Source organism: Peromyscus californicus, unplaced genomic scaffold (genome assembly GCF_007827085.1).
Source record: "Peromyscus californicus insignis strain IS unplaced genomic scaffold, ASM782708v3 Scaffold_21__1_contigs__length_65335640, whole genome shotgun sequence".
NCBI classification, from domain to species: domain Eukaryota; kingdom Metazoa; phylum Chordata; class Mammalia; order Rodentia; family Cricetidae; genus Peromyscus; species Peromyscus californicus.
In genome coordinates this window covers 35,944,789-35,968,380 of record NW_026294514.1, presented here as the reverse complement: position 1 = coordinate 35,968,380, position 23,592 = coordinate 35,944,789, and the positions used below count along the sequence as shown (strand labels likewise).

The 23,592-nt window shown below is 37.6% G+C and overlaps 1 protein-coding gene across 4 annotated transcripts in view; it reads left to right on the top strand.

Moving 5' to 3' along the window:
* Sphkap (SPHK1 interactor, AKAP domain containing) overlaps window positions 1–23,592 on the top strand; it is a 156,507-nt gene that overhangs the window by 27,342 nt on the left and 105,573 nt on the right. For 2 of the 4 annotated variants that reach the window (XM_052750072.1, XM_052750074.1), the window contains exons 2-3: window positions 4,746–4,824; window positions 16,225–16,324. In XM_052750072.1, coding sequence (XP_052606032.1) covers window positions 4,746–4,824; window positions 16,225–16,324 — 179 coding nt within the window. The remainder of the gene's footprint in view (window positions 1–4,745; window positions 4,825–16,224; window positions 16,325–23,592) is intronic. The other 2 variants (XM_052750075.1, XM_052750073.1) reach the window with 1 other exon arrangement.

Here is a 23,592-nt window from a genome sequence, read left to right as displayed (position 1 = left end):
TGTTTAAGTCTTGATCATAGCTACAGTTGAGATATATACTCATCAGGGGATGGGGAAATCAGTGTAGACTGGATGAAAGCAAACATGTCAATTAGTACTCTCATCTCAAAGTAGGCGAGGAATAAAACATCCTGTTCTCTTAGGTGGCACATGTTAGCTTAAACAATCCTTCCCAAGGGAAGCCATTTCTCACCATGATGCTCTTCTATATAGGAAACATTCCATTCCACTCTGCCTAGAAACTGGCTAATAAACCCACAACCTGCTGTTTCCTCCCTGAGCCACAATGGAGGAGGGAGGACTTCTACATTCTGAGACTGCTCCTTCTGCATGAGCCACTTGGAAGCTCTATTTGTTTACAAATACAATTTGCAACAAATATTAACTTTGCAGGATATCTCTGGGAAGTCCGTTATGGCTCTCTTGCACATTTTATTAACACCAAAACAAGCGTGCTAAGGTGCCAAGCAGCAAGGGAGTCTTTACATAACGACTGTGGCTGGGTTTGCTCACTGGCTGCTCTCAGCTCACTCTTCCCGGTAGCATCTAATGAGGCAGCAGCATAGACCTGCTGTGCCAATGGCTCTGTTGTCCTAATAATGAGGAAACATGCTCATCTCTCAGCCTCGGTAAAATTCCAGACTCTGCTTTCTCTGGGGAAGAAGAAATGCAGTCTCTAAGAACAGCTCAAGGTTTCCTGAACCTTGGCTATTTCGGAGCCCATAAAGTTATAAAAATCTAACATGGGCATTTATATCCTGCATGTTTTGGGGTCTCTTTAGAGAGCACCTGTCTTCTGTTGATATGATTCAGACAGGCCATAATACCAGTTTCTATTCACAGGAGCTGTATGCAGGTCATGGCTATAGAAGAGCCTGTGTGTCACTTACTTTTTTCTCATTATCTACATTTACAAAGCAAAGAAGACAAACTCTATTAATTTGTACCTTAGAAATGGGACTGCTGAATGAATGGCAAGGATATTCATGGCTAAGGTGCAGATGGAGATGCTAGGCCTGTCTCACGGCCTTGACTTCCTCTTCTGAAAGAAAGCATGATAGTGTTACAGACACAATACGAAAACTATGCCAGGGAGCCCACAATATTTGACAGTAACTGGCATGGAGAACTACACTTGAATATCGTGATAATGGCTGGTGGTACTCAGGGAATAAATGTGCTGCAAAAGAAGGAATGTCATTAGATTCTTGTTATAGACAGCTCTTCACAGATGGGTTAAATAGTGAACCTTGTAAGTCAGCTTTAAAATGGCTTATCCACATGTGTAAAAATATAATTTAGTTAGTAATATTTTAATCCCCCAAAGTGATAACCCAATATAAAGTTTTATTATTATATTTAAGGTTTTTTTTTTTCCTTTCAGATACGCAATTAGAAGACTAAGTAGGTACTAAAACACTTAACATTCTTTACAACTTGAGAATACTTTAACTGATGATTTTGATCACACACTTTTTTTACAAGGTGCAAATGTAGATATACTTTTCCCTGTGTCAGCTCAATGCATTTAAACATTAGACCTTAGTACAAAAATGAGAATTTATAATTTGTCCCTTTATCAACAAATTTGTTTGTTTTTAAGTAATTGAACTCATGTGAGAATAAAGAAAGGAGCTATTTTATTCTTTCCTAGCATTTTTGTACCTCATAGTAGAATCTGAGGGTTTTAAGTTGTTTTCTTAGACCAAATGTGAGAGTAGGGTCATAAAAAGATCAACCATTCAGCTTCCCTCTCCAGCACAGGATTCTGCTATTCAACGTCTATGAGTATAAAAATGCTTTGTGCTGAAAGCTATTTAGGTCCAGCATTGAGTAACACCCTCTGCATTCTGAGTCCAAGACATATTGCTGTACTCCAGAAAATCAAACCTATGAACTAAGTGATAGAGTGCTGGCATATTGAATTTTTAATAAAAGAATTAAGATTAATAAGATTATTAATAAATGTACATGCTGAATTTCTTTTGTCTGGATATTGTCATATATTTAAGGGACAAATTTTCTCTTAAGTATACCTGCTTTATTTTGCAAGAACTAAACTGTGTATTACGTATGTAAGCAAGGTATACTTTCAAAACTAAAATCGGGATGCACACTCTGCCAGTTGTTTGTTTTAAAGACACACAATTCAGAAAATGATTTGAAAAAGGTCCACATTTAAAAAATCTAAATCATGGGGTTATTTTTACCAACAATCTTCATGTAAAATGGGAACGAACTGGCTGACTTCTCAAAAGTGGCAGGCAAGTTGAGTGTGCCCAAATTACAAACTCTGAAATCTAAAATACGCCCGGGCCCAAAATTTTTGAAAAACTGAAAAACTACTACCAAGGGATATCCTACTCCTGACCTCAAGTGTAGACGAATTTCTAAATGATCTTATTAAATAAAAAACAGGGAGCCAAATATAGAGGTAAAAGCCTTAGATCAGGGAAATAGGGAAAGTGACCAGCCAAACTTACCTCACCAACTCTGCAGCATTCAAATGCGAATTATTTCCTGTCTACCCATGCCTTTGTTGCCTTGCTGTTCTGCCCTCTCATTGGCTCTCTTAGCCCAGCTACCTCACTTCCTCTTCCTACACAGCTCCATCACTTTCTGTCTGTCTGTACAGAGCTCCAGGCCTCTATGGTTGGCACTGGGATTAAAGGCATGTGTCACCACACTTGGCTTTGTCTCCTAGTGTGGCCTTGAACACACAGAGATCCTGCCTGCTAAGGGATTAAGGGCATGTGCTGCCTGACTTCTTGTTTACTTAAAATGGCTGGCCTTTCCCCCCTGATCTCCAGGCAAGCTTTATTTATTAACATACAAATAAAATATCACCACATTTCAGCACAAATAAAATATCACCACATTCCTGTTCCAATTGCAGTTGATATTCAGGCACACTGAAAATATCATATAACACTACCTTTAGTCCTACAGAAAGTAATCAAACCCTGGTTTAGATTGGGAACCTATCTCCAGAATAAGTCATTAGCTGTATGCAAATATTCCAAACCCACAAAATATCTAAATGACAAAACTTTCTGATCCTATGCATTTCTGATAGAGGATACTTAAACTGCATAATAACTGACCTTGATAGACTATTTTTGGTATAGCTTATTGCTATGGTGGGAAGTCGGTGTGTCTTTAGGCTGGATGATGACTATTGCCTCCTCTATCCCACCACTGTTATCTTGGAAAACTTTCCCAGCAACAAGCTAGCTCTTCCTTCTGTTAACAAATACTCCTTAATCTCCCTTATCTTACCAACATTTTTTCTTAACCTTACAGCCCATTGGCATTTTTGTTCCTTCTAGGTACATTGGTCCTGACACGACCAGGTAACAGGTTAAATCCCCTAGAATTTTAGCTCTAGTATTATACATAAATAAGTCATTTATGAATCATTTCCCTGAAAACAACTAAGATTGCTAATACTTCTATTTTTTAGATTTACTTGTTTTATTTTAAATGTATGAATATTTTCTGCTTGTATGTATGGGCACCAATATGCATGCCTGCTACTTGCCAATCATAAAAGGGTGTTGATTCTCATAAACTGGAGTTACAGATGTTTGTAAGGCACCATAGGGGTGATAAGAACCAAACCCAGGTCCTCTGCAAGAGAAACAAGTGGTCTTAACTCATGAGGCCCCCTCCCCAGTCTGTTAATAAACATTCCACACCTACCAAAAGAACAGAAGAACAGACAATATAAAAGAATTTACTATCAAGTATCATCCGACTACAAACATATTTGAAAGATCTTTCCAAAAAAAAAAAAAAAAAGATCTGTGACCTTAAAACTTCAAAACCAACATTCAGACTAATGGCCAATTTCACCAAAGCAAACGGGTGATATTTTCAATGTGTCCAAAAGACCAATTGCTAGTTTAGAATTTTGTGCTCTCTGAAAATACCTTGCAAGAATAAATGAAGATATTTTCATATGGCCAAAGATGGTCACTCATGTGTACTTTTCCCTCTCTGCCCCACACCAGGGTTTTCCTGCTGGGAGGTCTCTCATACTTCTCTGATAGCTTCATTCACAGAGTAAAATTACTTTGTATTTTAGTGAGTTACCAGCGGCTATGAGATAAGATAAACATTACTTTACTAACAGTTTTCTTTCCCCCCTCAGCTTAGCTGGGTAGCTACCCCTAGCTGTATGTATTATCCCTTCATAGTTATGGTAACACCATGATAACTGAGATTTAAAATAATACACTACCAATTTGCACTCCAAAAGGGGCTAGGGCTTACACACATACATTATACAGAAACCTTAGCTACAAATCTTTCAAAGAACAAATATCTAAAATGATATATTGCCTTATTTTTCTCTTAAAATATTGTCAGGAAAAAAAATGTGTGTAAAATGAATTGAGAAGGCCTGAAACTCTTATCTGCAAAATGAAAGCTATTTTTTGATGCACAAGTGGTGTGATGATCAGTCACAAATATAAATCCATTTTGACCCAAGTCAACTCAAGTCAGATGGCATACAAGCAAATTTCTGGAATCCTTAGACCCTTTGCTGAATTTTAAAACATTTGCTGGAACTTGTCATGTAGCCACTGTTGTACAAAAACTGGCATTCTGTGAATTTGTCTTTCCCCTTAAACGATACTAAAACTTCTTTCTTTTTTTCCCCATCACTTCTTCTCTGGCTTCCTCTCCAAATCTGCTGGTGTTTCTAACCCCTTTATGGTGGGTGTGGTCCTCTCCATCAGCCATGTGGGTAGTTGAACCAAACTCTCCTACCTGCCTCTCTGCTGCCTTGCCTGCCAAGAGACACTCCCAGGAATCCAGGTTGGTTGTGGGGCTTGGGGCCCAGGGGATTACAATGCCAAGTCATGATCAGGGTCTTCTACATTCCAGTATCCATTAGCCCCTGGGATACATGGTTGAATGTTTTGACCCTGATGTTGTAGACTTACTGCTTGATGGCGCAGTTGTGGAAATGCAAAACATGGCATGCACCTGGCCTCTTATTTATTGTCACATTTAACTCTTGTGTTCTACCCCTTCGGTGCCCTGCCCTCTTCCAGCTTAAAAAGGCTCTAAGGCATTAAGAGATACTTCAATATCATGAACTTCTATGTTCCATCCCGTCAGTGTCCTCCTGTCTTCTTGCAGATTGAGCTCCCAAGTATTTGGAGCTATTTCAATATCATTAGACAGGTGGTAAAAACTTTCCTTAGGCAGAACTTTGTGTTGCAAATCTTAAAATCAGGCTTGGTTTCTACTGCATTTTCACGGAAGTCCAGACCCACTGATGTGACCCATTGATCAGTATGCCTAGCATCCAACCTGATTCCAACCACCAAGGTTAACTTCTCAAGCCAACCCTTATTCCCAGTCTGCACTGCTGTTCTCTAGACCCAAAAGTTCAATACAGTAAGAAGATCCCATTAAAAATAGTTCCTACATAGCTGGAAATCATGCAAGGACAGACACAGATGGGAGTCTAGGCAAGACCATAGACTGGGGGGAGCAGGTTCTTCTAGACTCAGCTCCTTGAGTAATGAAATGAGGAAACACTGAGTCTGTGACTCTGTATCTTTAAGACTATCATAGGCCAATAGCAAGCACTCTGCAGTAATACCAGGACAACTATAAAAGTTGTATTGCAGTGAGTAAAATGGGTACTCAATGAAGTGTGTTTATTTTTTCATTGAGGTTGCCTTCCTTTCATTCACAATGGCTATAATAAAGTGATTGACATCAGCCCCATTTAGCAGAGGAGAGCTCAACAAGATTAAATGTCATTCCCAAGGTCAAAACAATGAAAGCCAGTTGGGAACCTAATTCAGGTTTTTAAACCACTATGCAGCAAGGCTCTACACTCCACAAAGAAGCAATGTTTAAATCTGATTCATTGAAATGAACTGTGAATCTTCTCCTGTATAAGACTTTAACATGTGGATAATTTTATATTTTATTCCTTCACTCCTAAAAGCTTCAAAAACTGTCATTAGGACTTACAGACATTTTATATGGTCTAAAATAAATAAACTATTGAATTTTAAAAATGTAAATGTTTCATTTGGGGTACATGTGGATTATTCCTATGCATCTGATACATTCACTGACACTCACATTTTAGTCGTATCAGTTCTCGCTCTCACATACAAAAAAAACCCCAAAACAGAAATTAAGACTTTGTTCTTAATATTCGACTTACTTGAAGATTAATCAAAAGATCCTTAATGCAATTTCATAATTGAATCTGTCACATTTATAGAAAGATGCCTAGTTAGGGGCACTGTTATCTTTCGTGGAATCTCATTGTGAGTCAGGTACCCTTTCCATATCAAGAACTAAATAATACATTAAAAGATAAAGCAAGGCAGTTCTAACTTACTCCCATTGAAGTTGTAAACCTCTCTTAGGTACAAATGCTGTACCTTAAAGAGAAGTTGACATGTATTAAGATTGAGAGGTAAAGATATATTTACTGAATCATGATTTCTTTATGGATAGTTTTGTCCTGGAGATGGGAAAATGATCAATTATTCTAGCTATGATAAGTTACAAAGCCTTCTGTTAAGATGACGAAAAGACACCATCTGCATTCCAACAGTGTTTCAAAGTTCTTGATTCCAAAACTCAGAGCAAAGTAAGACGCAATCCGGGAACATATGGCTTTATAAACCGAAAATCTGTGGCTAGGTAGTGTAGAGTTGAATAGAAATAACACAAGGGAATTTCAGAGCTTTGAAAGTGCCCCATGTAACACCATAATAGTGGACGCATGTCATTCTTCCAAATCCACAGAATTTACAGCACAAATGTAAACCCTAACGCCGACAGTGAACTTGGGGCGATAATGACATACCTTTGGAGGTAGGTTTGCCAGTTGTAATAAGCAGACCAACCTGGTAGAGCATGTTGGTGACTATGTGTGGAGGAGGCAGGGGGCCTATTGAAACCTTTGTAACTTACTCTTAAACATGCTGGAACCTGAAGCACTTTAGATAAATAAATTATTTTGGGAAAAATGTAAACCAAAAGCTTTTCTGGTTCAAAAAGGATAAACAAAAAAAAAAGTTCGAGGGAAGAAAATGTAAGATGAATGATATGTCTGGGATACTTGTTATCTGCAGTAAAATAATCAAATACTTTACATCAGTACTTACAATAAAATGAATATAACAGCTGATACTACTAAAATATTACATTCAGGAATTAGTGTCTGGTATAGGTCAATTTACCCCCCTCCCAGTGTTTTTATAGGTATACTCTTCCTGTTTTCAAGTACTGGAAACTAATTCAACTGTGCAGAGAAATATGGCTCCTAATCTGTGGGTTCTGTTTATACTTTTGCAATTTTTGATATATCCCTCCTCTGTTGTAAGTTTTTTTTCCTATTTGTACCTTTTTTTGAGATTTAACAAATTGTGCTTTTTAAAGACATTAAACAAAAGTGCATTTATAAGGAGGGGGTGAGTTACTTGAGCTTTAAGGAGTAAACCATAACTGTAATAACAGGCACATTTTTCAAAGAAAATCATTAAATGCTAATACGCATGCCAAAGTCTGATGCAGAACCACCTGCTCAAGGTTGTTCCCCAGCCTTTTCTTAAGGTCTGTTCTAAATCATTCCAAAGTGCCATTCTAGTGCTTTCTGATAACCTTCCCACATGCTTTGGTTTTTTTGCAAAACATTCTCATGTGTCCAATAAAGAGTTCAGCTCAAGTCCTGAGCTCATAAAGATAATGAAGGAAAAATGAAGCCATTAGGATTGCTAACCTTATGTATCATGATGCACATCTTAAAAAACCCTGTGTTTGTGACATGGTATTATTTTACACAGTACTAGCAATGCCACCCAGCAGACTCTGAGAGCTGCTCCTGTCTCATTGTTCACAGTGAAGCAGTCCATGGGATTCTCTGGGTTTAACTTTATTCCATTATTCATTGACACAGACAACTATGATTTAATCCAGAAGTCTCAGGAGGGAGGTACAGGAGATGCAAGATGCAGATTCACAGACACTGACCTAGCATAACAGATTTCTCCCCAGCAACCCAGATGCTTTTGCTGTGGGGCATGACTTTTGGCCTAAGGACTTGCTGGCTTTGTTGGCTTTCCTGTTTCTTCCAGTCACATCACTCAGCCCATTTTCACTGTATTGAAATGCCCAAAGCATATAGGGGATATCTCATTCAAACCACCATACATAGGTAATAATCAAGAATGGGTGAAATTAGGGGAAAGCTTGATCAGGTTGCTTTCCAGAAGAGCCATGAATGTTTACTCCCAGAAACAACATGCCAATGCATATTGTTCTTGGCAATGGAATAGAGTATTAGTTTTCATAATCTGGATGATCAAAAAATGTGTTTCTTTCCTTAGTTACCAACAAACATTTCTCAAAATCTATACTCCAGATCTAAAGTCACTAGACACATTGGAGTGGCCCGTATCTGTATTCTCCACCAACACACTTTCCGTCATTCCTCTTTTGCTCCCTGCATGGCTCAGCCCATCCTGTACCTTTTTTCCAGTCACATGACTCCCTTTCAATTGTGAGACAGGATGCTCATGCTAAATGAAGAATCTTTTCTTCTGGAATCTCTGGGAGAAAGATTCTGCTAAGCAAATATATAGAGCAAACAGGAACACATGATAAAAAAGCACAAGCTACCTTAAAAAAATAATTGTTACATATTCATTGAAATAATCTTATTGATTTTTTTTTGCAAGTTGAAGTAGCAGTCTTTTTTTGTAAAACAACCTGTTTACTCTAGAAACATCTTTAATTCAGGTTTTTGCCATATAATATTTTTTGGTATCTTTGAAGTTTAGTTTAATATTTTCCATATGATAGAAAAAACATTGTGTGCCTGAACAGGACACTTATTTTGTGGTCTTTTTATGGTCTTCATAGACTAATTAAATTCTCTTGTGGTCTTTGGACTTCCAAAGAACTTTATGAGTCTTCATTTTGTGACATCATGATAATGCTCACAAATCTCCCTAAATACAGAAACGTCTGTTCTGAATATCTTGAAACCTCATGTCTAAAGACAAAACTAAATGTGTGTATTTATTTTAGAATTCTGCATATATTATATTTTCCCAATGTGTGCTAGCCTAACAAGGAGTCTTTTTGGAATAAACAAATCTTTAGGACTTATGGTAGCATCATTTCTCAGCTTCATATTGAGCACTTTTCACACCATGTATGATGTTGCCATTTTACAGGAAATAATCTTATAAAACCACCATAGTAGCCCATGGTGTCTACATTCCATAGGTGAGCAGAAAAACAACTTAATATTAGAGAGGTTTGAGTCACTCTTACAGCTAGATTTCTTGAACACTGGAGCTTTTGGAGCTGGCCACATTTGGTGTCACTTGGCTTTGTCATAGAAACAAAAACTGAGAGGGATTGGTAGCAAACACAGTGGAGAAAGATACTGCAGTGTCAGAATTGGCAGAACAAATCTAGGGCTGTTATTTGACAGCAACGTAATATTAGGTTATATATTAACACTCAACTTCTTCTCTACAGTGTAGGCATAACTTAGTAACTAAGTAAAACATACTACTGAGTGCAAATACTGAGACATTAAACCATAGCAACCTTGGGAAAAATGAATAGTGTGGTGAAGAATTGTATAATCCAGAGAGGCTCTTGCCTAGGTAGTTTGATGGAAGTACTGAGCAGGAGGGAGCTGAGACAACACCCATAACATGTTTCCTAAGTTCACCTGGACTAAGGTCTGATGTAGCTGAATGAAGCAACATACACAATATAGTTTATCTTTGCAGCTGAAACACCTTTCATTTTATTTTATTTTTTAAAGGTGATGTTCTTTTGGTATAACTATTCATATAATAAATAATCAAAAGTGACATTCCTATATGAACACTTATTCATGAAAAATTAACTTACCAATAGTGATGTGAATGTATTGTTTTAATGTTACTAGTTCATGTTTTTGTACATGTGATTGGTAGCCTGTATGTTCTGAAGGAATTTCCCCCATAGCCTTACTTAGTACAGAAAGACACACAAGTCTTTGTGTTTGCTGGCTGGATCTGTTTCCTGAGCAAGGTGGTACAGTTTCCAAATTAGGATCTTGGTGAGGCCCAAGACTGTGAAGCAACATTTAAAAAAAAATGAAGTCTAAAAATCTACATAGTAGTGATTAAAGCCGTGTGTATATTGCCTGTCATTTACAAAGCCCAGTATCTGACACACAGACACTGCTCTGCAAACATACATGCAGATGTAGTTCTTTTCACCACTATGGACCGTCCATAACAGTATGAGATACCACAATCCTTTTCATATATGAACAATCACTGTTGGTTGTATTTCCTATTTAATTCAGTCATTTTGCCTAGTATCTAATTAAGATGTGTTTCCAGATTATTTATGGACATAGCTGCTAGATTTTTGAGATCTCCAAATAAAGAGCTTTAATTATACAATATTCAACACAATTCTTAGTATAAAAGACTTCAGAACAAGTAGTACCAAAAACAGAGAAATTACTGGCTTTTGGCTTTGCCAATTATATTTCAGAGAAAGTAACAAGACTATAATCAGGCCTTTGTTCTTTGTCTGCTACTTAATCATCAAGATTGAATTAGAGCATAGCTAATTTGTGGCCATTATCTCTGCCAAGAACAACCCACTTGTTTTATGATTAATAATGAAAGACCTCTTGTAGTCTTTTATTGTCTTCACTAAGCACTGCACAAAGATGGTACCCAAGCTTGGGTATGCAAGGACAGTCTGTGTGATCCAAGGACAAAAAAATGGTAGGGAAGGGTCATCAACTATTTTTTATTCCCAAGGTAATGTCTTTCATTCTTGATAATGCATCAGAGTGTTGTTGTATTGTCTATACTTGCTTTGAAGTATAATAGTGACAACAGGTAGTGAGGTGTTTGTTTTTCACTCACTTCTAAAATGTCTTCATGTAGGAACATCAAAGGATGGTCACTTGATAGCATTGTTATCATTATTCTACTGGTGTATAATATCAGAGGTCTACACTCCATTCCTCAGTTATTTGAAAACCTTTCAATATTGGAACAAGATAAATGTAAGATGATCTCCAAATATGTTCAAGGTTGACTTATTGGTTCCTCTGATAAATTTTCTAAACGTTTAGCACTCATGAGGACTTAATGGGCCTTTCAGCCACAGTTAAATTGATCAAGAATTCATTTGCATGGATATCTCCAAACTGGTGGGGGGTAGGGCATACATATGGGCACAAAATTGAAATAAAAAGAACATAGAATCTTGCCTACTTGATGCAACTAGAGAACACAGTATAAAACAAATTTGTTTTTGTACCAGGTGTCAAGTTGGCAGGATAGAGTTTATGTAAGCTGTTACAATGGGTACAAGTAACATTAATTCAGATCCGGACTTAACTCTGAATATACTAAGGAGAAATTTATAGACAAGAGGCAAGATGAAAGGGTCACCAAACAGGGAAGTATTAAGAAGGCATATCAAGGTAGGGAGAGTGTGTGACGCTGAACTAAGTGTATTTCTTAAAGGCAGGCCAAGGACTGTATCAAGGATGAGGAGATGAGAAAGTTGCACAGACACTCAATTTCAGAGGCTTCTTGCTAAAATGTGGTAGGAAGTGTATTGGTAATATAAGGCTCAGTAGACCAAGGTCCAGGCGTAGCTGAAAAGGGCATTCACAGAAGTCAAACTAAAAGCTTATTGAAAGACAACAACCAAGTCTCAGTCAAGAGGTGGTTCAGGAGAGAAACGCAAGAGACCAGCACATCATGTGATTTGTACTACAAACTGGTTTTTGAAAGATTGACCTAAATGCCTGACCTGCACATAGCAGGTAAATCTCTTTGGATGAGGATAAACTAAGGACATTCAGTAGATCAACCTTTCATTTTAAGCTGTGCAAACACATATTTTGAATTCTTCTAAATAATTCACGATTGCAGTACTTTCTTAAATTGGTAATCATGAGCGTATCTCAATTTTTCATTCAAGACCTCGTCAGATGGATCTGGGTCTTTTCTTCCATTGTTGAGATGAAAGGATTTAGTAGAGAGCTCAAGAGTACACATCCTTGACAAGGGCTGACATAACCAAACAGCAAATGATAATCACTCCTTTTTACCAAAAGCACCCTTCAAGTGGAGAGAAATCGAGACCAAACTTTATTTTTTATAATCTACTAAAAGTGTTTGACTTTACACTGTGTTTAGCAACAATAACAGCAGGTTTTTTTTTTTCATTAAAACTATCCTGGGAAATACTTTAAATTATCTTCTCAGATACAGCTTATCCTACCATCTGTCACTGCTGCTGAAAATTAAACAATGAATGCGAACACATGCTTGTGTCTAATCTTTTGAGGTTAACTGATTTCCCAGAAAGATGGGAACAAATAGCCTCAGCAATTGCTTGCTGCCTAGCATTATCCTGGGTCCTCTGTAGTTGCTACCCTTTTAAAACTCACATCCTAAAGGGAGAGGCAGAGAAATACTATCCACAGATCGGCCTTCTTGATGAGTGCTATAGCGGATGCGGCTCAGGATGCTCCTGGGATACAGAGGACAGTGAGTATCTCACTTCATAGATTGTAATGGGAATAGTAAGGAGTGTCAATGTGTTTGTGTGTTCATGGGAATTTGGGAGGATGTCAGAGAGGAATTGTGCTCTCCATGGTTGGTCGGGGGTGGGGTAGGAAGGAGAAAGCTGAAGCAATTTATAAGCTGAGACACAATTGATAGAGGAGGGATTATTAATAAAAGAGGGAGGCGCATTAGAAAGAACGTTCCTAGGGGAAAAACACCATGTACAAAGGACCATGGCAAATTAGAATGCACATCACTTAGCATGACAGAAAAGTACTTTTCAGACATTAGTGGGCATGGAAGTCACCTGACTTCAATGCCAAATTTTTTTTTTATTCTAATTCAGTAGTTATAAGGAAGGACCCAAATTCCCAGGTTTCTAACAAGCCACAGATTCTTATAATTGGTACTAGCTCCTGAACCAAGTTTTAAGTAGGAATACATAGAAAACTTGTCTCTGGGGAAATCATGTGACCCTGGATGTTGGCCTACTCCCTCACTCGACAGGAGTCAATGATACAGGCAGTGCAGTGATCCCTGAACACCTCATTTGTTCACAAATGACTTTTTTTTCTGTAAAAAAGGCTTCTTGATGGAGGGACCAGCTTAAAAGTCACTGCTTTCCATCATACTTTGCTTTTATATCTTCTCTCCCATTTTATCTTCCTTCTCACTGAAACAGATTTTATAAGCTTCCACATGAAAATCAGTCTGGAAAGCTGGTCTTCATAAATATTATCATATCAAAGGAAAATGTCCCAGGGAAGACTTTACAGGCTTGCCCATTAGAGCTGGTTATAGAACTGTAACGTGTATCTTGACAACAATTATTTTCATGTCAAGTAGAATTCATATTAATAAACACATGAGTTTCATGTCACCACCGTCTGGCCTCATCCTGCAGCATCCAAAGTTTTACCTCCCTGGAGACTAAGGACAAAATCTTTATAAAAGTTCAAACTCCCATCTCTATCCCAAAATGTCATGGGACAGATGGAGATAATTGTAGAGTCACAGACTGGAAATCCACACCAAATAACATGATTTTGAAAGGCAAACATTCCTACATTTTTGTTGTGGATATTAAATATCACCAAAGTCCCATCTTTGGTGATTTGGGAGATGTGGGGGGGTATATCTGCTTCCAGTGTTGGTATGGTGAAGGTACATAATGCTTGCCATTAAGTAATATACTACACTGACTCTATGATGTTACTCAATTTCTTTTTTTAAATTTAATTCTCACAACAGTGATTAAATGTGTGTATACATAGTTAACTTATTTATTACTTCTATAAGTCTTACTTAAGCAAATGGAGTGAGCCTAGTAGACAGGTAACAAAACGTAAACTCCTGTATGCATCTTTACATCCAGCTAGTGTGCCCCAGCAATAAAAGGAGACAGACTATCACCAGGAAATCTATGGACAGAGTTTCCAATTCTTCATTTTTAATGGGTGAGTGAACGGTTCTAAAGCCCAGTAGCAGATGCTTGGTGGGCAGCTACAGAGGCTTATTTCTACATCACCCTCTTGGTGACTTGGGGTCTAATCAATTCTTTAAACCAGATGAAGCTCCTTCTAGGGCAGTTGGAGCTTGTTGACTTGCTATCTCTACTGTTTCTCATCAGCAGCGAGTAGTCTGGAACCTTCCTCAGTTTTACCTCTCGACCCTTCTTCTACTTCCAATTCCTCAGTTCCCTAACCCTGTAAAAAAGATGTGCAATATGCCCTAACTCTGGACCTAAGAACGATTGGTAGAAGTGATCCACTAGCTTACCAAAGCTACCTGGGGGAACAATAGCAGCAGGACACAGGGGAATCTTCTTCCTGAATCCCTCCCTGCCCACAGAGCTTGAGTGACTCCAAAAAGGAATAAGGGATTATTTTCTGTAATCACAGACCAGGTGTGGTGGGCTAAGATTAGCTTGGCTATGATCTTGTCTGTCACATGTTTTGTAACATGTCTATCAATAATTTGTAACCTAACGTATATTAACCTATTCTTTCTTTGCATCTTTCTTCCCTCTTTTACTCTATGACTCCACATCTTCCATGACTATTCCCTTCCATTTACTTTTTCCTCTTACTTTTCCTTCCTTAAGCAAGGAAAATGTGGGTATTGCCCCCTTCCTTTATACTGAATTCATTGTAGTTCTCAAGGCATCAATTACTCAGAAAGTAACACATGAGAAGTTTGAACGCTATGGAAACTTTGCTGGATCCTATGATTTGTCACAAAACACCATCATTTACTATAATTAATGGAAAGGCCAACAGACTGCACTCATATCCTGATCTCATAAAACTAATTTATAACCTGAAATGAGAGTTAGGATGCTGTTAAGAACATGCTGTTTATTTGAATTGACTTACTTTTTTAAACTTTTTTTTTTAAGAAAAGCTATCTACATCTCAAAAAATTTCATATGAAACCACTAAATAATATTTCAAAAGGTACTCTTTGATGAATTGTGTGTATCTGTGTGGTGACAATCACAGCAGAGCACGTGTCTGAAATATGAGGATGTCTTTAAATTCCAAATTGTCATATTTTCAGAAGGAAAACAATATTTAGCGATGCTTTAAAAATTCACGGGACGTTTAAAGGGGGCCTAATTTTCAACTGTCAGTTATGTAATGAAAAGCAGATTTTGAAAATAAATAAAACCTTCAGTTTTTAATCCCCTTTTAAAAATGCATCAATAATTCTAAGTCTTTAAAAATATTTGTGCAGTTCTGTACATAGTCAAACCCAATGAAGTTTTGCTCCATCTTTTGGAGTAAAAGATGGAAGAAAGATGCAAAGAAGGAATATTAGGCTAATATAGGTTACAAATTATTGATAGACATGTTACAAAACATGTGACAGACAAGATCATCTTAAGTTAATCTTAGCCCACCACACCTGGTCTGTGAATACAGAACATAATGCCTTATTCCTTTTTGGAGTCACTCAAGCTCTGTGGGCAGGGATTCAGGAAGATACCTCCGTGTCCTGTGGCTATTGCTCTCCCAAGTAGCTTTGGTAAGCTAGTGGATCACTTCTACCAATTGTTCTTAAGTCCAGACTAGGGAAGCATTTCAAGTTTTAGAAACAGACAAGTTGAAGGACATTCTGCCACCATAGAGATGGTAAGCAGGTGACTGGCCTTGCTGGGCTTATGTTCTTTCTGGTGTCATGCCACGCTATCCTCCTGGCTAATTTTTTTTTTTAACTTTCATTTTGAAAAAAAAAATGAGATGAGTATTTTTTGATGTGTTGGTTTGGCAGAGCTGAATTAATATGACAAGTAAGAAGGCTTTATTTGGTTCTAGAAACTTTCTAAGAAAAGTGGCTAGCCATGTTACAAGTCAGACAGATGGGACTGTGTCCATTTAAGCACTGGGGAGCAATGGCTTGCAGTTTTCTGTTCACAATATGATTGTCCGTCATATTTCTAATTCCCAATGTGAACGCAACACGGAGAGGCCAATTTGAGCAGGAAGACTGGTGGTGTTGAGCACAATCAAAAAAGATGGGTTTGCGGTCATGCAACGCTTGATTTGCTCTGCATTTCTAAACAGAGAGGTGACTCACTGGACTGCTCTCTCTTTTCTTTTGCATTTGGGGGCACTCACAGCAATGTGGAGTCACCGCTGATGCATGAAGTTTTGGAACCACAGCAGAACAGTAGCAGTGCAGCAGGCAGCCTGGCTGGCTCCATCACGGCCTGTAAGAAGGTAACCCTTCCTCATGACACTTTTTTCCTGCCAGTGGGAGAGCAGCTGAGCTTGGTCTTTCCAGTATGTTTCCTTATGTAGCGACAACCAAATTACGAGAATTACCCAAATTACCAATTTGGGAAACGACCAAATTACCTGCATGTTGCTTCCCCAAGTGTGTCTTGATGACACTTTTTAAAAATGCAATTCATAGAAATGATGCAATAACTGAACAATTCCCAAAGCCCTCACTTGAAAATGATAAGCCTCTATTGCTCAACCAACCCAACCCCACCTGTTCTCCAGGACCTAAGCCAAAAGACAGCCACAGAAAAGAGCCACTTGAACATGGACAGCCTTCCCAGTTTTCAATGGCTTGACCTACTGTTTTTGAGCTATGTCATATTGAAGTAAAATTTATGACTGCCAAAAGGTAGAGTATGGCTCCCCAATGAGTCGAAGGGTAGGGTATGCTTGATTTACCTTAGAAGTCCAATTGCATTTCCTAAAATCTTGGCCAGACATCTGACGTGCTTTATAATACTTGCAGAAGATAATTGTCTGTGCAACATAAAATAATCCAGTTTCACCATCCTTTTTTTTCTGTCTGTCTAACTAAGGCCCAGATCTTAAAGCAAAATGTCTAAGATCTTGATCCTCCCAATTGATATTTTGTCACTATTTAATGCTGATTAATGGAGGGCAATGGAGTGCTTCTCATTCAAACTTAGAGAATACCACACTGGCTTATTACACTTATTGCATTATATATCTTTTAATTATACAAACACATACATGTGTAAATTTAGACAAAGCATTTTACTAAATATATACATACACACTACATATATGTAATACACATTACATATATTCATGTATATTTATATATTGCATACATATCAAGTTGTTGAGTACTATGTCCACTTAACCAGCTTACTTATTCTCTTATCTATGTAGCTTTTTTATAAATTGATAGTTTTAAAGTATAAAAAAATTAGCAAATATATGTACTGAAAAACAGAATATTATAGAAAAGAAACAGAAAGCACAATTTTACTGGTGTATTTTCATGCTATATACACCAGCTTTCCTTAGCTGAGACAAAACAACTAATTAAATGCATTTAAATAAGAAAGATTTACTTCCATTCACAGTTTCAAAGGTTCAAGTCTATGGTTTCTTGACTGTGTTGTTTTTGTGTTTGTAATGAGTTAGAACAATGGTGTAGGAATGCATGAGAGTGAAAGCCAAGATCCCTCTATCCCCATCAGGGGCATGCCTAATGATCAAACTTCCTCCCACACTCCAGCTAAACATTTAGTCTCTTTTCACTGGTACCACAGGCTTGGGACCAAGTGTCTAACCATAGCCTTTGTGAGCCACTTACGATGAAATATAACTCACTTATTCATTTAAAATCAAATATAGAATAAACCTGTTTAGCTGGGCGGTGGTGGTGCATGCCTTTAATCGCAGCACTCGGGAGGCAGAGCCAGGAGGATCTCTGTGAGTTCAAGGCCAGCCTGGTCTACAGAGCGAGATCCAGGACAGGCACCAAAACTACACAGAGAGACCCTGTCTCAAAAAAAACAAAAATAATAGTAATAAAGAATAAACCTGTCTAACTACTTAAGCCTTTTAGTAGGATGTATTATGATTTTTCCTGTCATAAATTATCTGTAGGGAATTTGTGCTTTAAGTCCCAATTAGTGTAGGATAGTGAGGTAAGGTTCTACAACTGGAAATTATTTTGAACTTTATATAAGAGAAGTCAGCTGCAAACCTTCACACTTTAGGTACATTTCTGAGTCTATAACTTCAAATCATGCAGTACTTGCTAGATGCTATGTATTTCACAAAGCCAGTAGATTTTCTATGCATTCTCATTTCTAAAGCACATACATTCCTATTGGTGAGAGTCTGTTTGGTGTTTGAAAGGACTGAAGCCACAATACCTGGATCTGACAGCCAGCTCCACATTCATTGTGAGTTGTATGATTGGCTGAAAATGACTAGCTCTGGATGACTCAATTTCCTTATCTGAAAAATGAAGATAATGACATTACCTACCTCAACAGAGTGAGACAAGACCAGAACAAGGCAACAGATGCGAAGTGCTAAGAACCATGTCTGCCATATCATAAACATCCCCAAAGAAAGATTACCTACTACTAACATTATTAGACAGAATAATTTTATCAAAGAGTGTACAGTCCCAGAAAAATAACTTAATAATGAGAGGGTAATTCATGATGTTATCTTAGTTACAGCCATTTCTATGGCGGAGAAGGTGGCCATGCTCCTTTTTGTTTTAAAAACTCATGTCTGGAAGCTACTGAACTGACACCTAGTAGAAGCAGGGTGTGTACTCAAAAACTTAAAAGCAGTCAGGGGTGATGAGGAAAGCCTGAGTAATACAGCAGTTTTAGGGCAATTGGTTATGTATCAAGATCACGCCTCAGTTAAAACAAGTTAAACCCAAAACTCAGTTCTAAGATTCTATCATCATATACATGTAATGTTTCTGTATATCCATATGAATAAATATGCATGCATATACAGATAAGATTTAAAAATTTTAAATATAGCTTCATTCATTCTACCATTGTTTCTGAACAATCGTTAGTAGGTTTAGTCATATAAAACTACCTTTTGTTACAGACCCAAAGGGATCAAACTTAGGTAATTTCATGTAGTTCAACTTAGGTATATTCAGAAGCCTCTTAAATCTGGAAGGTAGATACAAAGATGGATCACAAACTGCTCTTAACAAAAACATTTGTGATCTAGTTTAATAGATAATTCTGTTTTCTCTTGTGGAAAGTAAAGCAAGAATTCACAAGTTAATTATAGTCATATCTCAAGACAGTCTAGAGTAGGTGAGAAACAAGTCTTCCTAACAAGCCTGTTTGTTTTCTAAGGAGAAACAGGAAGGGGGTGGATGCAGATAGGAAGGAAGGTTGGGAGGAACTGGGAGGAGTAGAGGGAGGGGAAGCCATAATCAGGATATATTATGTGAGAGACAATCTATTTCAGTAAAAGAAACAGAAGAATCAAGAGATAAGAGAGAGCCCAGGAGGCAGCGGTTGCTACAGGGAAATGCATTTGCTTTAGGCCCTGTGCATGGTGAGCACCTGAATGAGTGAACAGAATATCCAATGGTCTGCTGCTAATTAGCCAAGACCTACATGTACTTCTAAGTTTAAAAATCTTCAGAGTGTATCCTATTTATTTCAAGTATTTTCTATACTTACATTTACATGATTCTTTAATAGTAACTGTTTAGTCATAGTCGCATACCTTTTGGAGTAGAATTGTTTGTGTTGCCTTAAAAAAATGCTCCAGAGGCTGTGGAGATATCTTATTGGCTAGAGAGCTGTGGAGGCCCACAAAGGTTCCTAGTGAGATACGAGCTTGCTTCACCCATCAGGGCTGCATTAAGAGATTGCTTGACCACGTGCATGGTTACAAGGTGATTGGAAGGGTTTCCACTTGGCTGTGCTAGGGGGAGATCTTTGCTCCACCCCTTGGCATTCCTATAAATAACCCTTTAGAAGAGACAGTAGGGGCCAGTGGATAAGGATCCTGGCCCACTCGAGGCTATCCTGTGTTTTTATCTGGTTCTCTCCCCTCTATCCTTCTATATAAATCTTTGTCCCTCTCTCCTCAAGAGTCCCTGGGGTAGAAATAAATGAAGGAGCCAGTGTCCCACAAATGGCATCAAGGAATAGGAACCCAGAGACATGGCAATAGGAGAAAGGGGGTGTCACGGGTGTGAAGCATGCCGAGATAACAAATTGAGAAATGAAGGTGATGGTATTTTATTCTTGGGTGTGAAGTTTAGGCAGTGGAATGCCAAACTGAAAAGTAAGGCTGCAATGTAGATTTCTTTCTATCTAGTTTTCTCTATTTTTACCTCTTAATTTTTAAAATTAAGGAAAAAAAATATAAGGCAAAATGTAGGAACAGAGTGTAGAAAAAAACTTAGGATAAAAAGAAAAAACTTAGAAAAGTAGAATGTAGGAATATAGCATATAAGACAAGCAACAAGACAGAGAAACTATGTTCTTGAATTTCCAACTATGGGACTGTGAGTGCAAAATCCTGGTGAAAAATCAGAGAAAAAAAAATCATCAAAGAGGAGAAAAGAAACAGGGAGAAAAAGATTCCTGTGGGAAGTTTTTTGGCCTGTGAACAGTTTAAGTCCCTAGTGGCAGGGGAAAGAATTTTCCCTGAGGTGGATATAGGTGAAATAAAACTTTTCACTCTGCTGATGCTGCCACTGTATGGAAACATCAAACCATCAGAATTAGTTTCCTCTGGGCCATTAAAGCCAAAGGTTAGAGAACAGAAGTCTTGAAAAAACTTAATAATCTTTTTCTCAAAAACTGAAAGTTTTCTTGGAAAAAACTTAGTAATAGCTCTCTAAAAAGCTAAGAAGCTTTTCAGATCTTTTCTTTCTCAGATATTTTCTCTTTCTGTAAGGACAAAAATTTAACTCACCTTTGAAGTAACATCTATTACTTATTATTACAGGAGAATCACCTGTAATGGCTCTAGAAAAAACAAACCTCTTGGAACTTGGCAAATCCTCTCTGCTAGCCAGTAAAAACAGCAGCCAGAAGTTCCCTACAGTTAGAGCCTAGTGCAGGTAGAAAGTGGATCAAGGACAGCCTCCCTCAAGGTGAAGCCTCAACAGAGGTGGTGCAGAACCTGGGGAGGGTCTATTAGCATGGAGAAAGCAGTGGGGGCTTTAAAAATCCTACCTGCAATGAGGGAGGCAGGGCTTGAGTTCCCAAAAATCTTTCTGAAAAAGCTTTGTTTCAAGTGTTGTGCCCAGATCGTGACCCCCAGAGAGACCACCAAAGATGAGCATACCAGAATGCAAAAGCAAGGTTTAATTCTGGATATCCAAAAGCAATACAAGCCTAGGCAGGGACTTTGTCCAATACATCCAACGCAGTGGAGGCTGGAGGAAGTGCCCGCCTGTCTGCAAGCTCAGTTTTTAAAGGGAGAAATCACAAGGTTACATCATTTAGGGGTGCTAGTACGGGTACAATTCTGATTGGCTCGCTTCTAGGGACTTCTAGAAATTACTTCTAAGGGAGTGGTTGCCCGCCACCATTTCTCATTGACTGCCCTCAGGTGGGGGCATTTCTGTAGTCAGTTACCCTGGAAACCAGGGAGAGGACATTCCATAGTCTGGCAGGCATTACCTCGTGACTATCTTGTGACTCTGTACTTTTACACTTCCTGGTTTCTGGAATCTGAACTGACTGGTTTCAGTAACTAATGGCCTATTCCCAAAAGGAGAAATCTTAGGCCTTAGTTTTTGGGTGAAGGCATTTTGGTCTTATTTCTAAGATGGCTCATTTTGGTCTCACACATTTGGTACTTTTATTTTCACTGACTTGGTAAAGGTGGAAAGCAAGCCCCGAGGGTTTTTGCTTCTGGTACCAAAATGCCTGTTTGAAGTGCATGCAGACAGGCATTAACGGCTTTGGGAACAGTAGTAAGTAAACCAATCTAATTGGAGAAATACACCTATCAATATCAGCTCAGGGAGAACAGAAATCTCCTGATCTCCCATGGTGAAAAAGCAAAAGCTTGATTCAAAAACCTCCTGTGTTAAAACTAGAAACTTGACTTTAGCTGTGTATTCAAAAATGGGAAGCATGGCATAACCAAAAGGCAACCTGGGAAATGTAGTTTGAAAAGCAGTCTGGAAAACATAGTACCTAATGGAACAGCATGACTATACAGAAAGGCACTATGGGAAATGTAGTTTTTCAGCTCAAAATGGTGCTACTTCCCAGAAACTGTTTTTTTGTTTTTTGTTTTTTGTTTTTTGTTGTTTTTTTTTTTTTTAGCTCAGAATGCAATTTCTTTTCAAAGCAATGTTAGAAAGCTTAATCTTACCTCCTGAGAACTAAGAGCAGGTGAACAGCTTGCCTCTAGAGAGATTATTAAAGTTCTAATACCATTTGTTAATAAGCTACTTTGAAATCTTCTAGAAAACAAAGCAAAATGGGCCTTTCACTGGGAAATTGCTTCAGGTGTGAAAAAAACTTACATACTTGAATTGTGCTTAAGATACAAGAGGGAAACACTGGCATCATTGTAAGAACTCATGGTAATCTTAAAGCAGCTTTAAAAAATTAAGAAGAGGGAATTTTACCCTATGTTATTCTCAGTTAAGTTTAAGAGCCACTGATAAATTAGGCTCTGTCTTCAAACTCTAAGAAAACTTTCAGAATAGTATCAAACCTGACTATAAGCTCTGAACTTGAGAAATAATTTGTGTACTTTCTGTCTTGTTAATAGTTCAGTTAAGAAACCTCTTCCAGTTGCTTGCTAATAGAGTTTGTTTTGGATATAAGTTAGAAATCTTTTCTAGATGTTTGCTAAAGATTGTAAAGTAGTCCTATAGAGTTTGCTTTTGAATATGTTAGTTTTGTTAAGAGATTATTTCTAGATGTTTGCTATGGATGTTTGCTAATAGTTTCCTCTTGAATATGTTTGGTAAATAAGTCTTCTAAGAAATCTCTTCTAGATATGTGCTAAAAGTTTATAGAGTTTCTATTTGAATATAGTTTATAAAATAGTTCTATAGAGTTTCCTTTTAATATAAAGTCTGTAAAATAAATCTATAGAGTTTCATTTTGAATGTAAGTTTGTAAAAATTATAAATAAGTATATGTTGAATGTGGGTTTGTGAAGGGTGTAAATGTTGAATGTAAGTATAAATGTTAACTGTAAGTTTGTAAATTGTGTAAATGTTAAAGGTAAGTTCATACTAGAATTGTTTGTATCCATCAATATCTGTCTAGTCTGGACAAATTAGATAACATTAATTTTTAAAAGAATATGTCTTATCTTCAGATATATTTGAATACTTTTTATGATAGTTTAAAATACAATTGTAAAATTTAGGCAAATATATTATAATTAGGGGAGCTTTTCTGTCTTCTTCCTAGATTTTTCCATTCCTTCTGTTTCTGTCTAGAAAGGGGTAGACCTCCCACAAAGGGATAAGCTTCCCATAATTGAGTTAGTTTAAAAAAGTGTTTTTATAATTAGCATGGGTTTCTGATTACTTGAGTGGATACTTTGAAGTGTTTTGAAATGACTGTTTTCTCCTGGGAATCAAAATAGTCTCTTGAAAGTTTTATTGAACATCTGTTAGGAGGGTTTTGATCCAAGGAAGGGGCTTGGTGTGGCTGAGACTGCTGTAATCACCTTAGACCCATTCTAAAAAGGATATTTCATCTTTATTATCCTCTACT